The 16,284-nt window shown below is 44.3% G+C and overlaps 3 protein-coding genes across 3 annotated transcripts; all 3 read left to right on the top strand.

Annotated features, from left to right (window-relative positions):
- The first annotated feature begins 669 nt into the window (after positions 1-669).
- On the top strand, positions 670-1,676 carry LOC310692459 (olfactory receptor 2J3-like). The gene has a single exon (XM_083473403.1). It carries the CDS (start codon positions 747-749, stop codon positions 1,647-1,649), a length of 903 nt encoding a protein of 300 aa, XP_083329529.1. The 5' UTR covers positions 670-746; the 3' UTR covers positions 1,650-1,676.
- A 5,879-nt stretch (positions 1,677-7,555) lies between these two features.
- On the top strand, positions 7,556-9,734 carry LOC310691522 (olfactory receptor 5A2-like). The gene is made up of 2 exons (XM_083471371.1): positions 7,556-7,573; positions 8,047-9,734. The coding sequence occupies exon 2, from the start codon at positions 8,061-8,063 to the stop codon at positions 9,000-9,002; it is 942 nt and encodes a 313-aa protein (XP_083327497.1). The 5' UTR covers positions 7,556-7,573; positions 8,047-8,060; the 3' UTR covers positions 9,003-9,734.
- A 4,500-nt stretch (positions 9,735-14,234) lies between these two features.
- Positions 14,235-15,948, top strand: LOC310691416 (putative olfactory receptor 2B3). The gene is made up of 2 exons (XM_083471192.1): positions 14,235-14,309; positions 14,717-15,948. The coding sequence occupies exons 1-2, from the start codon at positions 14,251-14,253 to the stop codon at positions 15,672-15,674; spliced, it is 1,017 nt and encodes a 338-aa protein (XP_083327318.1). The 5' UTR covers positions 14,235-14,250; the 3' UTR covers positions 15,675-15,948.
- The last annotated feature ends 336 nt before the right edge of the window (positions 15,949-16,284 follow it).

The raw sequence follows: 16,284 nt of genomic DNA, 5'->3' as shown, positions 1-16,284 counted from the left end.
AGCTCCACCCTTCATAATTCATCACATGACATGATATATACAGACTATTTGAATGGTAATGCCCATCAACTTAGGGCAGGCAAAGGCAAACTTGGCCCTCCAGATGTTTTGGGACTACAACTCTCATCATCCCTAGCTAACACGACCAGTGGTCAGGGATGATGGGAGTTGTAGTCCCAAAACATCTGGAGGACCGAGTTTGCCTATGACTGACTTAGGGGGTCCCAGTCCCCTCAAATATTTTATTGGGGGAGCCGAATGGGCCTCGGCCCCTAGGAGTTGGCACCTATGATTTTTTTTTTAATGAATTTATATACTGCCCTATACCTGGAGGTCTCAGGGCAATTCACAGGACAAAATCAAAATATAAACCACAAAAACTCTGATGTGACACCATGGTTTGAACTATATTTGCCAACTATGGCCTGTATGACTCAATGATAAGCAGTGTATGTTACCTGGTAGCCTTTCTTATTTGAAAGTGACACACAAATGGAGTGAATATCTCTCTATTCATGCCCTGTGGGAAGCTTTTCATCAGTTTGGAATGAGACAAATGTGCACTTGCACTCTTGGATTAGCTTGTTCTGGGGTCAATCTGATATTGCGATGAGTGGAACATAGCTTGTTTGAGACATGCCCCATTTCCTGAGTGTGCCGCTGCTCTTTCACTGTTTCCCTTTCTCTGCAGGGAAGAGGTCAGAATAGGTGATGAGAACTTGACCTCTGTCAAATATTTTATATTGATGGGATTCACCAATGACCGAAGGACACAGATTCTACTCTTTGTGGTCATCTTCATCATCTACTCCCTCACCATTATGGGGAACCTGGTGATCATTATGCTTGTGTGGGCCGACTCTTCCCTCCACACACCCATGTACTTCTTCCTGACAAACCTTTCGGGCCTGGAGATCTGTTATGTCACCACCACGTTGCCCCAGATGTTGGCTCACCTCCTGTCTGGCATTGGTGCCATCTCCTTCACATGCTGTATGACACAGATGTACATCACATTGGCCCTGGGTGGGACTGAATGTCTTCTTCTCAGTGCCATGGCCTATGACCGCTGCTTAGCTATCTGCTGTCCTCTATTATATGTCAGTATCATGGGCTGGGGGCGTCAAGTCCTGCTTGCCTCGCTCTGTTGGGCAGGTGGCTTCCTCCTTGCTTCGATAAACATGGGGAGCGCCCTTGGTCTCCCCTTCTGCCATGCCAACCACATCAACCACTTCTTTTGTGAGCTGCCGGTGGTGCTGAAACTTTCATGTGCTGACACACACCTCACGGAGGCTTTCATATTCTTGGCATCAGTAGTATTGCTATTAATTCCTTTGACGATTATCCTTATATCCTATGGGCTTGTTCTCTCCTCAGTATTGCAAATGAGATCCACCACTGGACTGCACAAGGCCCTCTCCACATGTGGCTCCCACCTGATCGTGGTCACCTTGTTCTATAGCACCGTCATCTCTATGTACATGATTCCACGGTCGGGTTCAACTTCTGATCGTGACAAGAAAATTGCTGTCTTTTACATTGTGGTCACCCCTTTGCTTAATCCTATCATTTATACTCTGCGGAACAAGGATATTCATGGTGCAACAGCCAAGGCACTGAGAAGACTGGCCATTTTGAAAAAGAGTTGAGAGTTGCCTACTTGTGTGAGTAATGTGCAAATGTTGCTCAGACTTCATGATTTTTTGCATTGTCTGTTGGGTCATGAACTTACTTCTTTGTCCATAGAATCATAGAGTTGGAAGAGACCACAAGGGCCATCGAGTCCAACCCCCTGCCAAGCAGGAAACACCATCAAAGCACTCCTGACATATGGTTGTCAAGCCTCTGCTTAAAGACCTCCAAAGTAGGAGACTCCACCACACTCCTTGGCAACAAATTCCACTGACGGCAGCAAATTCCATGATGAGGAGCTGCTTCTGGTTCACGAACAGGCAAGAGAGTTCTAAAACAACAACAACAACAATCTTTATTACGGTCCAGAGAACCAACAAATCGTTACAAAGCAATACACAATTCATACAGCCTACCTCCAGGTTAAACAAGCATTTTGTCCAGAATAATAGGGATCATTGGTTCTTGCAACCACCGATAAAAATTTTGCCACTGCTAATGTTCTAGCATTTGTCCGGTCTTCCAGTAGGAACCTGACATAGTGAGCCTCTGATTTTCCCAGGAAAGGTACCAGCAAGGGTAGTATCAGTTCAGCCCTGGCTTGCTCCTATTTTGCACAGTGCAACAAAATATGTTTTATGGAATTGATGTCTTGTTTATATAACTTTTTTTTATTATATTTGTATCCTGACTTTCCTCCAAAGAATACAAGGTGTTATATTGCATAATACAAGAATATTTAATGTTTTTGATATTATACAACAATAACACAACATAATATATTAGGAAAGATCCAAATAAAATAAGGTGGGGGGAGGGGAGGAAAAAAGAGTGGGGAAAAATACTGTTATCATTCGTTTTCCAATGAAGTTCACTAAATTGAGTGTAGCATGCAATCTCAAAGCCTCCCAGCAATGCATATGGATTTATATTTTCCTGCACCTTACTACCCCAATATACAATAAACTGATCATAATCCTGTCTGCCTTCTCTCACTTGAATCATATTGGTCAATTGGTCACATACTTTATTTAGCCACTCGTCTCCTGTATCAAACATTGAATATTTTTCTAGCTACAGGTGAATGTTGTGTGAGTTGCATCTACCTGCCACCCATTAAAACTGAATCTTTGACACAGACTAGCAAAAGAGTTAACAAGCTGACTTCAGTCTTGTGGTTCAGCGGAGTGAAGTAGGGGAATCAGCAAAGGAGGCAGATTTCAGGATGTGGTTGGGGGGAAAGTAGGTAAGATGTTCATAAGACAAGGTAGTACAGCAGAAGACTAGACTACAGCATTGGGCAATGGATGAGGCCCTCCAGGGAGCTATTGGCTTTCTTGAGGAAAACCCACCTTTTGCATGCTCAGACCCAGAGATCTCCCCCCTAAATAAATTCACGACGGTGGTGCAGCTGGGTGAGAACAATTTGCCGGAAGCTCCCGCTTGAGCCTGCGGACCCGCATGCAGGAGGACTTGGAAGAGTTGAAGGCAGCTCTTGCTGGACTCAAAACTTTTTGGTCGCAGTTGCTGAAGCGACGTGTGTGGTGTGGTAGCCGATGCTCAGCTGCCACTGAGAGGGCCAGGAGGCGCTTCCAGAGCGCTGTGGTCAAGAAGGTTCTGGCCTTGGGTGGGACGGTGATCCGTCACCAGGGCATTACCTTCTGTGATGCATCCCTTTACAGGATTGATGTTCAAAATAAAAAAATTCCTTCCAGTAGCACCTTAAAGACCAACTAAGTTAGTTCTTCGTATGAGCTTTCGTGTGCATGCACACTTCTTCAGATACACTGAAACAGAAGTTGCCAGATCCTTCTATATAGTGAGAAGGTGGGGAGGGGTATTACTCAGAAGGGTGGTGGGAATGGGTGATTGGCAGATAGCTGAGATGAGCCTGTTGACGACTCTTAACGACTGCAATAGGTCTTACAGGAAAAGTGGGTGTCTCCGGTTATATGGACTCTGTTCTGAAACCATATGCCATCAGTGCTCCCAGCTATGTACGTGACACCACAGATTTTCTGAGGAAAATACAATCTTTAAATAATCTTCCCAACAGTACTATACTAGCTACTATGGATGTGGAATCTCTTGGTCTTTAAGGTGCTACTGGAAGGAATTTTTTTATTTTGACTATGGCAGACCAACACGGCTACCTATCTGTAACAGGATTGATGGTGTTCATCTGTCTGTAACTGGGAATGATTTGTGGCTGAGATCCATGTCAGCGGGGATTGGTTGCAGGTGTGAGTGGTTGGTGGTGAGCGCGGTGCTCGTGTGGTGGATAGGCTCTGGTTCAGGTGATAGGGATGGGAGAATGCTCTCGCCATCCCTATGTGAAGGTTATTCTGTTCCAGGGACTTGATGGTTTGGTTAACTCCTGAGAGGGGGTTGTGCCCGTGCCTGAGTCCAGGGGGACATCTGGGTGGTGGAGATAGCCTGTTCCTGGCTTTCGGCTTATCCAGGTGTTCACCCTAGGCTGATCTATGCTGCTGCCCTGGGTCAGCGCTACCTGCAACTGTGCAGGGAGCTAGTTGAACCAGAGCCTATGTAACCACTCATGTGCTGTAATCAATAAAGTTGTGGCAAAAATTCTGCCAAAAACCAAACCAAAATTTGAGTCTTGTCTGAATTTATTTAAGGGGAAGGTTTAAAGGTCTGAACACACAACAGGTCCAAGTTATGCTTTTGTTTGGTGTATTTTTATGTGTGCCCAAAGGACTTCACAACTAAAAGGTGTGGAAACTCAACACCATATCTGTATTCTTTCCCCCATAATTGATTGAGTTCTCTCCATCTGTTGCTTCAGGAGAAGCTGGATTTTTGCAGGAAGCTCTAGGGCAGCGGTTCTCAACCTGTGGGTCCCCAGATGTTGTTGGACTACAACTCCCATCATCCCTGAGCACTGGCCTTGCTAGCTAGGGGTGATAGAAGTTGTAGTTCAACCAGTAATGTTAGTTGCAGGGCTGAATGTGCAGCTCTGCTCCTGAGTGACTCCCAAATTGCTGTACACATGAATAGTGCACAAACATGGCTCATGAACAGGTATGGGCGGGGAAAGTGATTGTGAGAGGAGATCCAGGGGAAAGCTGGGAAGATGGCTCCTAAAAGTGAGGGGTGTGGCTACCACTGCACGCAGGTAAGTAATTTGTGGTGACTCTCTGCAGAATGTATTTTTGGAATGGTGGACCCCTCCCTCCCAGACTCATATATTACTATTTTATTTATATTAGGCATTATTCTCTTTCATATTTGCTTTTGAATTGCTAAATTAGGTTAGCATATTTCTGTTGTTTTGTTTGCATTGTACTGTTTCATATAATACTGTATGAATTCATTTTGTTTTCATACTTATTGATATTATGATTTTCCCTATGCATTCCTAATATGAATGGTTATACTTACTGATCTGCTTTAGGCACAATTTTGCAGGAAAGTAGCATACAGATCAACGGATGAATGAATTGTGTGTTACATTCTTCATCACAACTTTCTGTGTTGAAAAGTTTGAAGAATGTTTTCCCCCTCCGCATTTTGCTGTGTTAATTGCTCTGGGACCCAGAAGGCCCAAGAAACAACAAGCTGTTAATGATCCACAGGAAACCACCAAGGGGATTGCAGAATCTGCAGAGTATCTGCAGAGTAAAATAAACATATTTATTTTTTCACTGGGACCTCAGACCTTTGATAAATTGCAGGGGGGGGGGAAGCAAGGATGGTGTTCATCTTCTGATACCATAAATATAGGCAGATGGAGCAGGTGGTTTTGTCTAACCATGGAGATCATCAAAAATTAGTTGGCGGAGCCCTATACAGGTAGCTTAAGTGTAAGAGCACATGTTTTGCATGTCCAATGCATCTGGCATTAAAGGATCTCCGGTAATAAAAAGACATCTACCTGAGGTCATGGACAGCTGTTACTAGCCAAAGATGGAAAGATTGCTAGGCTAGATTGCCTACTCATCCAATTCAGCAGAAAGCCATTTCTTTCCATCTCAGTCTTATAGACTATGGAACTCATTGGAAATGTGGACTGTCACATGCTTTTAGGGTGCATGGGGTGTTAGGGGAGGTGGGGGGACACGTCGTGTTCCTTCTGGGGTAGTTTGTCTACCTTTGGTCTCCACCCTGCACTCAGTTCCCATCTGTGACAGTGGCTACAACCCAGGAATGGATTCAACTGGCTGGCTATAACAGATGAGGATAGCCGATGGGTCTCATAGCCTCGGTGCATTAGGAGCTTCCCCTGCACTTGAAGACAGGCTCTGGTGGATTGAACATACAAGACCAATTGTGGGTCCAATGGTCAAGAAAACACTGCAATTGCAGCAGAGGCAAAGAAGGGGCAGATGGGGCTTGTCAGTCTGGGAAGGCAGCTCATCTAGGGCAGTGCTCCCCAACCTTTTTATCACCGCGGACCGGTAAATGTTTGATAATTTTTCCGTGGCCCGCTTGTTTTGAGCTGAGTCCCCCCCTCCGTGCACTTACCTCACGGCAGCTTCTCTTCAGTCCCCGCGTCTCCGACCTCGAGTCCTCAATCCTCCCGTGGCGCCTCCTCCTCGGCCAATGGTGTGAGGTTTGCCTTTCGGCCAATCAGGAAGCGGGAGGACCCGCTCCCTGATTGGCCAGGAGGAGCATCAGTGTAACAATAGCGAATTTTCATTCGCTATTGTCACACAATGGGCGGGCTTGAGAGGGCGCAATGCTCTGCGCCTCGGCTGCCCGCCACAGTGAAATGATTTGAAGTTCCTCGGGCGGCCCAGTGCCGATTGATCCACGGATCGGCACCGGGCCGCGGTCCGGGGGTTGGGGAACACTGATCTAGGGGAATGAAAACTCTGATCTAAACTGCCACTGCCTTTCTCATTCATGAGAAAGACTGCAGGAGTAAATCTTTGAGAGAAGTAAAGGCTAAGGAGTAAAGTCTGCAGAAATTTGGAGTAGAGTCCATAAGACGGCTGGATGACCAGGTGCCTTGTATGCCTCCTTCTGGCAACTCCTGCAGCCTAGCTGGTGATAAATGTATTGCTCTGCTTCCTTTGGACCACATGAACAAGGCCAAGAAAATGGGGGGTCTTCTAGTCAGGGCAGCCCAGGACTTCCATACACACTGCCTAGGCTTGTGCCCCAGGAGGTCCCTTTGGTGCTGCTAACACAGAAAAACAATGCCGGAAGCAGCAATTGTGAGTTACCAGCCACAGAAGGCGCTGTGATTCTCCAGCAGTTTGACTTCACCCACGGAGGCACAAGAAGAACAAGAACAACATGCTTTTTGCATCTGTAACCTGAAGCGTCTGTAACCCGAGGTACCACTGTAGGTCTCTCTTATAGCAGACTGATTATTTCAGTCTTTCTTTTTAATTTGTTTTTCATGTTCTTAGGTTGGTACTGCTGTCTAAGAAATGTCTGGTGTAAATCCTGTTGTGAACCTCTGTCTGAAGGGTCAGGATGGATGCTGTTGTATTGCAGGACTTACCTGTAGACAATGGATTTTGTGGTGTGTTCTGGGTGGAAGCTGGATTAATAAAAATATTACAGACTTTCAATAAGAAAGTTTCCAATATAAAGTGGTCGTTACAGTGGTACCTTGGTTCTCAAACACCAAAAACCCGGAATTAAGTGTTCCGGTTTTCGAATGTTTTTCAGAAGCCGAACATCCAATGCGGCTGTCAGCTATTGTTTCGGGGGAACTGCACCAATCAGAAGCTGCGCTTTGGTTTTCGAACATGTCAGAAGTCAAACTGACTTTCGGAATGGATTAGGTTTGGCGCTTTTGTTTTTGCTATTTATTTTGCAGTTTTGCCTTTGAGACTTTTTCAGTTAATTTGTTTTTGTGACTGTGTGAAACCCAGTTAAGCTACAAGCTACTGGTTGATTGATTGTGTGACTGTGGAAATGGATTTAAAAAAACCACCCATCCAAACAATGACTATCATCAGTGCAGGTAATATTTTTTTTTTTTAATTTTTATCATCTATGTACAATACTGTCTTTCATTTTATGGATCGTTTGACAGTAAAATTCATGTTAAATTGCTGTTTTAGGGATTGTTTTTAAAAATCTGGAACTGATTAATCCATTTTGCATTACTTTCTTTGGGAAAGCGCTCCTTGGTTTTGGAATGCTTTGGTTTTGGAATGGACTTCCGGAACAGATCAAGTTTGAGACCCAAGGTACCACTGTATAAGTCCATTACATAGTCTCACAATAGTATCTGTTTCCAGAAATTGCACCTGTTCTTTAAACTAGTACAGGCTCAGGTTGATAGTGGGGATGAATACTGTTGGTTCCTGGTGAAACCAAGTATGTGTTGGGAGAAAAAAACTACACCATCTCTGGTTTGGTTTTGTTTTTTTAAGAAAATGACTGCATTCATCCTAACTTCTCTTTGCTTATTCTCTCTATCCATCAATGTAGGGGGAGAAGCCAGAATGGAGGCTGAGAACCTCACTTCTATTACTGAATTCATCTTGGTGGGACTCACCAGCCACCGCAAGACCCAGATTTTGCTCTTTGTGGTCGTCCTCAACATATATTTGCTTACCATTGCGGGGAACCTGGTGATCATCATGCTTGTTCGGACTGACTCTCACCTCCACACACCCATGTACTTCTTCCTGACTCACCTTGCAGGGGTGGAGATATGTTATGTCACCAGCACCTTGCCCCAGATGCTGTTTAACCTCCTGACCAGAAATGGTGCCATTTCTTTAACATGTTGTGCACTCCAGATGCACCTGGTATTGACCCTGGGTGGCACTGAATGTGTTTTGCTAGGTGCCATGGCCTATGACCGTTACTTGGCCATTTGCCACCCCTTGCTTTATGCCATCCTCATGGGCAGGTGGCGCCAACTGCAACTGGCTTCAGTTTCCTGGCTGGTAGGCATCCTTCTTGCAACAATCAATGTGGGCTGCACTTTCAGCCACCTTTTCTGTGGCCCCAATCGTGTCAACCACTTCATCTGTGAGCTACCTGTGGTGCTGAAACTTGCATGTGCCAACACTCACATCACTGAGTTTGTAGTTTTCATGACAGCTGCTATCATCCTCCTGGGCCCTCTTTCAGTTATTTTGACCTCATATGGGCTCATTTTGTCCGCTGTACTGAAAATGCAGTCAAGCTCTGGCAGGCAAAAGGCCTTCTCAACATGCACCTCTCATTTGATGGTTGTCACCGTGTTTTATGGCACTGTCATCACTATGTACATGAGACCTGGGTTGGGCACAGCCTCTGATTTTGACAAGAAAATTGCAGTGTTTTATATTGTGGTCAGCCCCCTGCTCAATCCTATCATTTACACCCTTAGGAACAAGGATGTCCATAGGGCAGCAGCAAAGGTTCTGCAAAGATGGGGTCTGAAACACAAATGAGTGTCACCACCTTGCTTAAGTGGTCATGTTGACTAGGAGCTGCCAGTTGCCTTTTGGGGCACATGGGACTATTTGCAAAATGGGGAAGCTGTCGGGTAAACCAGTAAAACCATCTTATTGCCATTGCATTTGATTGTCAGAAAATTTGGAATTGAAATTTGTACCACTGCCTCCGTTTGCCAGATCCAGCTCTCATCCCAGAGGAGTAGATAGGAATGGAAAGACTCAAATAGACCTTAATTACAGCTGGGGCAGAACTGATGACACAATCTAAGGATGGATCTGTATATCCAGCAGAATGAGATGGGGAATGGGATTTGGCTTATACTGGGTCAGTCCAATGGCCAATCTTTATGTATATGAGATCCTGGTCAGGGACAACTCCAAATCATGAGAAGAAAATTGCCATCACTTCTCAACCCAATCATTTACACCCTGAGAAACAAGGATGTCCATGGGGTAGTGGCCAAAATGCTGAAAAGAGGGTCTTGGAAGAAAACAGTATGGCTGTTGATGTTCTGCTTATTTAGCTTCAATGTTATTCAAGGGATGCTTTGGTCTGATTCTTAAGTGTTGCATTAAAACAACGTATCAAACCTCTGTTCAGCCTTGAATTCCAGATAGTGGCCTCAGGTATGATGGCTTATATCCCAAGTTGGGGACCTTTTCTGGGATGATAGCATACTCCAACCTCTGCTCTTTGGGAAGTGTTGGGCAAAGAAGGGAAGGATATTAGCACAGTGGCAGTAGCTCATGTTTTCAACACACAAGTTCAACCCCGGGTATTTCCAGTCACAGCTGGAACCCTTGAGAGCTACTGCCAGTATGGCTTAGAGCAGCCTTCCCCAATCTACCACGCTTCCGAAGTTTTGGAGTCCAAAACATAGATATGTTCTATCAACTTATCCAATGGTAAGGGAATTGGAGAGCACCAGGTTTGGTAAGGCTTTCTGCAAAACGTCTCCTTGATGGATGTGGCAGTCCTTTAAATGCTGCCTGTCAATCAGAGCCTACCTGGGTCAAGAACCCTTAAAAGATGGACTGCTGCCAACACTGCCACTTGTCCCTCAACCTTCATCCGACACGCGATGCTGCTTTTGTTTCTTGCGAGGAGACCAGTAGCCTATTTGTAAGGCACTGCAATAGGATAGGTAGACATGAAGTAAATTGTTTTCTTTATATTCTTAAAGAATTGGGAATTCTCCCAATTCCCTTTTGGAACTTAATAAACTTCTTCACATTGACAGGTGTGGTTTTCTGTGTTTTTTGCCAGGCTTAAAGGGTCACTACCCTTTCACACAACTAGGATTTGGTTTCATACTTCATATCCACATCAGTGGGGGAAATCAAGCCAGGCATAAAATATTATAGTTGCTGACTGGAAGTTAAGGGTTGTGCACTGATCAGAATGGAAAGTGTGGCTGTTATAAAAGTTTGGCAGGCACAAATGGTATTGAAAGTGGGACATATGTGATCACTCCAATAACCTCATGAACGTAAATCATCATGGATGTGACATAAAATGATATCTGGTGAGGCCCTAACTCTTAGCTTAATCTACCTCACTGGGTAGTTGATAGTTCAAAAGAGATGAAAAGTATGAAAATGAGGCTGAAGATTCTGCCTGATTAGAAGGAGAATCCTTATGGATAATGTATTTATTCCTCTTCATGCTCCTCCCCTATTTGCTAAGAAATTATTAAATATTTCTGTATATGAAAAACATAGGAAATGCACTGTGAATACTTTTCAGTATGCATGCAACATAATTTGCTTAAAAACAATGATCCCTTCTCAAACGCTTTCCTGCTTTGGAATGTACACAACCTCACCTGTAGGCTAAAAAAATGTAAATTATTGCCTTTTTTTATTTCCACCATCTTTGTTACCTGTTTCAAAGAGCCTTCTTCCATTTTTGTATTTTAACTGCTTGCAGCCCAAGAGAGAAGGGACTATTACAAATCCTGAAGAAATCTCCAAAGGAATCTGAGGAGTCTCTGTGGAGTAGACTCACAGTCCTCATTATCATACCGAATCTTCAGTCTCTTGATGCGTTCAAGGGGAAAGAGCAACAACAGCCACCACCTAACACTTAGAACAGGGAGTTGAACAAGCCAGATGATGTTCATTCTCCCATTTAAAGCATTAAAAAATTTGGCTGGGGGAGCACCTGTCCAAATGGATTGGAAAGCAGGAGTGTAGCGGAAAGGCACACACCTTGCAGGTCTCAGATCCCTAGCATCTCCTTTAAGTGGCAATAGGTCATCTGTCTGGAGATTGGCTGCCAGTCGAGATAGCCAATGCTAGACTTGAGCAGACACCTCACAGGTAGGGCAGTAGAAGATGCTTCAATCAAATTTGCAACACCACAGTTATTTGATGGACCAGTGATCTAACCTGATACAAAGCAGTTTTTCTCCCAACTCTAGAGTTCAGGGACTTTACTTTAAAAATCTGGGCATCACGATTTCCTTCCAACCTCTTCCCAGCGGAGACTCTAACAGACAACAAGCTAAGGGTCAGCAGCATCCCTGATGTACGTATGTGCTACATATGTTTCTTTGGTGTGACTCCCAGTGCACTTAAAGATCAGAGTATCTTCAGACAGTTCTTGCCACTTTAAAGCTAGTAAAATCTAGATTTTCCCTGCCTCCTCCTAATGGAGGGATTAGCCATGAGAAGTATGGCCACCACGATTGTGCCACAGACATCCATTTCAAAGCAGCACAGAGAAGACCTCCACCAATAGCTCATTGACACTGCAATATCCATCTTTGTGAACCTTCTATATGTTGTGTTAGAAGCTTGACCCTAACTCAGCCAGCTGTTGCATGACTTAATATAAACTCACCACATCAGGAACATCTGGGAATAGCATGAAGGTAAGATTATATTCTGTAATTGGAGGGGAGAAAAGGAACTCATTTCACTGTTTAAGATGAAATTTACCTGCTTGGCAGTACTATCTGCTTCAGAATTCTATGATTCTAGTCTGTTTTATATGATCTAGTTGAGATTCCTGCATTTCAGGGGGTTAGACTTTCGTGGTCCGTTCTAACTCTGCAATTCTATGCTTCTTTGGTATGTCACTATTGTTAATATTTTCCACCTTGAAAGCTTGTTACTTTCAATTAGTGCTGAATGAAAGGGGGTGTATGTTTTGTTTGGACATGCAACTTTTCATCTTCCCTTTTGTTTTCACCTTCAGGAGGGTTCTAAAAATATATCCTTCTATTCAGTTTCTCAATTTTCACTTATTTTCACTTCTTGTGTTAGAGACAACTTGCCTCAGTGCAAATCTCAAGTAAATTAACTTTGGAATTTTCTCATATTCCTGTTTTGTTCTGACTTCTCTTTTTCCATGTGAGAAACTGGTGATTGGTGCCCATTAAGACTCTTAGGGCAAAAGGTAGGGAGGCCAATGGTATATGGAGCCAGGTATATGGAGCCAGGGCCAATGGCAGGCAGAGCCAACTAATTCCAGTTTTGTTCCACCCTTCTCTCTTCTGCATTCAAGGAAGAAGCTGACAGGTGGTGCAATCCGCTAGGCTAGTTGTAAGTAGGCAGGCAGGCAGGTGCAGACTGGCTGAGGACAAAGGAAGGTAAGCTGAACACTTGGTAGAATTGTTGAGTTGGAGGTACAGTTTGCCAAATGCTTTGGAACAGGTTTTTCCCCCAGCATTTCATGATAGGTCAGGGGTTGGACTAGATGACTGTTGTGGTAGGGTTGCCATATTTCTAGAAGTAAAATTCAGGACACAATTGTTGGGGAACCTGTGGCCCTCCAGATAGACCCAGGCATGGGAGTAAAGGCTCTTCGGAATCTGAGAACTATAAAGGGGACAATGTAGCCATGAAATTAAATAAAACCCACAGAGACGTACAGTATACAGTGGTGCCTCGCAAGATGAAAAGAATCCGTTCTGTGATTCTCTTCGTCTAGCGGTTTTTTCGTCTTGCGAAGCAAGCCCATTGACGGATTAGCGGATTAGCGCTATTAGCGCTATTAGCGGCTTTTAGCGGCTTTTAGCGGCTTATCTGCTGATCGGATCAGCTGATAAGCGGCTTAGCAGCTTAGAAAAAGGGGGGGAGGGAAAAAACCAGCAGGAACTCGCAAGACATTGTCGTCTTGCGAAGCAAGCCCATAGGAAATTCGTTTTGCGAAGCACCTCCAAAACGGAAAACTCTTTCATCTAGTGAGTTTTCCGTCTTGCGAGGCATTCATCTTGCGGGGCACCACTGTATGTGCTAATGCTTGTCCCGGTACTTTAGTAGTCGAAGCCCCACCACTAGGGAAAGTGTGCTCAGGCAGCACATTATGAGAGTGGTGATAACACCCTTTTTCTTCCAAGCCACTGAATCAGCTTGTGTGTGTGTGCCCACACACACACACACACACACACACACACACACACACACACACCATATACATATATATGAATGAGTAGGCTATGAAGCGCAATCTTAGGTAGATCTACTCTAAGATAAGCACAACAGAGTTCAGCTTTAGAAAGGAAGAAACCAGGGACAGATGAAAACAGGAATTGGATTACCTAAATCTGGAGCCCCCCCCCCAAATAGAAACTGTTAAGTGGCTACTCACACCTCACAGTGGAAAAAAAGAAAGGAAATACACCCCCCCAAAAAAGACACATGTTTGCATTGGCGTTATATGCTGAATAAGTCTTGCCCATGTGAGCACTGGCTGCTGAATTCTGCACCATCTAAAGTTTCCAACCCATCTTCAGAGGCAGCCCCACATATAACATGTTGCAGTAATCTAACCTAGAGGTTACCAGAGCATAGATGGTAGAAGTTAGGCTATCACCTATCCCAGATAGGGACACAGCTGGGCCACCAGCTGAAGCTGATAAATGCACTCTGTGCCATGGAACATAGTAGGCAGCTTAGAGGGGTTAAATCTAAAACAATTCCCAGTTATTTGGTTCCCATTTTTCAGGTTTTTTCTCCCTGCGAAAACAGGCAGCAGTCCTTCCTCCAGATCTCCACTGTCCATTATGGACTGATATTGTATCTAAACATTTTTGGTCTGTAACTTAAAATCTATACATCATCTTTGTTGACCTATTGCTGTTTCTTTATCTTCAATATCTCCCCCCATTCTTCATGTGCATTTAAAAGCAGCGCTGAAACTAAGTGTACAGTCAAGTTTTGTTATAGGTGTCTTGTTTGTTATTATGTATTTTTGTTTATCCGAAATGTTTCAACTGAAATAATAAAAGGAGCAATGCTAGCTATGCCTACTCAGATGCAAGCTCTACAGAATAAAGTGGGAATTACTCCAAGGTAAGTGGGGTTGGGATTGCAGTCTAAATCTTTCTCTTCACATAATCAGCATCATGGTCCAAATTGTATTACATGGTACCTTGGTGCACAGAGCTTAAACTATCTAAATCATCATGCAAAAGAATAATACCTAAGAATATTTGAGAGTCAAATGGGGGGTGGTCCTCACAACTAAGAGCATTCACCTGCTATGTTGTTGTTGTTGTTGTTTCAGTTTCAAATTATATACCACCCTTTATCCCAAGGATCCCAAGGCAGTGTACAACATTAAAAACACATTACAGAACATCAATGATAAAACATATTATTTAAAAGCATATTAGAACCTTCCTTCTGTTTGTGGGAGAGATGATAGTCTATGGTTGTCCCATTGTGCCTGGTCTCTTACATTTGCCCTTTCTCTACAGGGAGGAGGCTAGAATGGAATTTGAGAACCTCACCTCCGTCACAGAGTTCATCTTGGTGGGGCTCTCCAACCACCGCAAGACACAGATTCTCCTCTTTGTGGTCATCCTCATATTCTACTCATTTACCTTTTTGGGGAACCTGGTTATCATCACGCTGGTGCTGGCCGACCCCCGCCTCCATACACCTATGTACTTCTTCCTGACTCAACTCTCTGGCCTGGAGATATGTTATGTCACCTGCACTGTGCCCCAGATGTTAGCTCATCTCTTGTCTGGGAATGGAGCTATCTCCTTTGCCCGTTGTGTGACCCAGATGTACCTTGGGCTGTCCCTGGGGAGCACCGAAGCTCTTCTGCTTGGTGCCATGGCTTATGACCGCTATGTGGCCATCTGCCAGCCCTTGGTCTACGCTGTTGCCATGGATAAGTGGCACCAGTTGCAGCTTTCCTCAGGCTCCTGGGCAGGTGGCTTCCTGCTCTCCCTGATGAATGTGGCCTGCACTCTTCGCTTCCCCTTCTGTGGCCCCAACCTCATTAATCACTTCTTTTGCGAGATGCCAGTAGTGTTGAAACTTGCATGTGCTGACACCCGTGTTACGGAGGCTGTCGTTTTTGGAGCAGCTGTGATTATCCTTCTAGTGCCCCTTTCTGTTATCCTGACCTCTTACGGACTCATTCTGTCTTCTGTGTTACAAATGAAGTCAGCTGCAGGTCGGAGCAAAGCTTTCTCTACATGTGCTTCCCACCTGGCAGTGGTCACCTTGTTCTACGGCACTGTTATTTCTATGTATATGAGACCCAGGTCGGGGACAACTCCAGACAGTGACAAGAAAATTGCTTTTTTCTACATTGTGGTCACCCCACTTCTCAACCCTATCATTTATACCTTGAGGAACAAGGATGTCCATGGGGCAGTGGCCAAATTGCTACAAAGAGTGTCTTGGAAGAAGAAAGGATGAGTGTTGCCATCCTGCATGTTGGCTTGGATGTTATCCAAGGGCTGAGAGGGATTGATTTTTACGTCTGGAATTCACATGTCATATCAATTCTCTGTTCAGCCTTGAAATCCAATTAGTGGTCTGTTGGGCAAAGAAGGGAAAGATAGTACTTCATGTTTTGCATACACAAGGTCGCAGGTTCAGTCCCTGGTATTTCCAGTTACAGCTGGGTTCTTGTCTGGAACCATGGATTGCTACTGCCAGTATCGTGTAGAGAGCCTTCCCCAATGGTGTTTTGGAATCCAACTCCCATCAGCCTCAGCCAGAATGGCTGATGATTAGGAATGATGGCTGTTTAAGTCCAAAACATCCGGAGAATACCAGGTTTGGGAAACCTTGTGCAGATGACAGATAGATAGATAAATGATCAGACTTGGTGGAACAAGAAAAAAGTTTTATAATATTGCATAAAAAGTTTTTTTATAGCAAATTATTTGTAATAACAAGAGACTTAGAGGGAGGGGTGCACAATGTCATTGGTCCCAACACCTTTATCTCAAAGCTGGGCTATGAAGGATCCCCATCTGAAACAATGGAGAGCCATTACCAGTTAGTGTAGACGGTACAGAGT

The sequence above is a fragment of the Podarcis liolepis genome, assembly GCF_965112155.1.
Source record: "Podarcis liolepis genome assembly, chromosome: 13".
NCBI lineage: Eukaryota > Metazoa > Chordata > Lepidosauria > Squamata > Lacertidae > Podarcis > Podarcis liolepis.
This window is presented reverse-complemented; position numbering and strand designations above follow the sequence as displayed.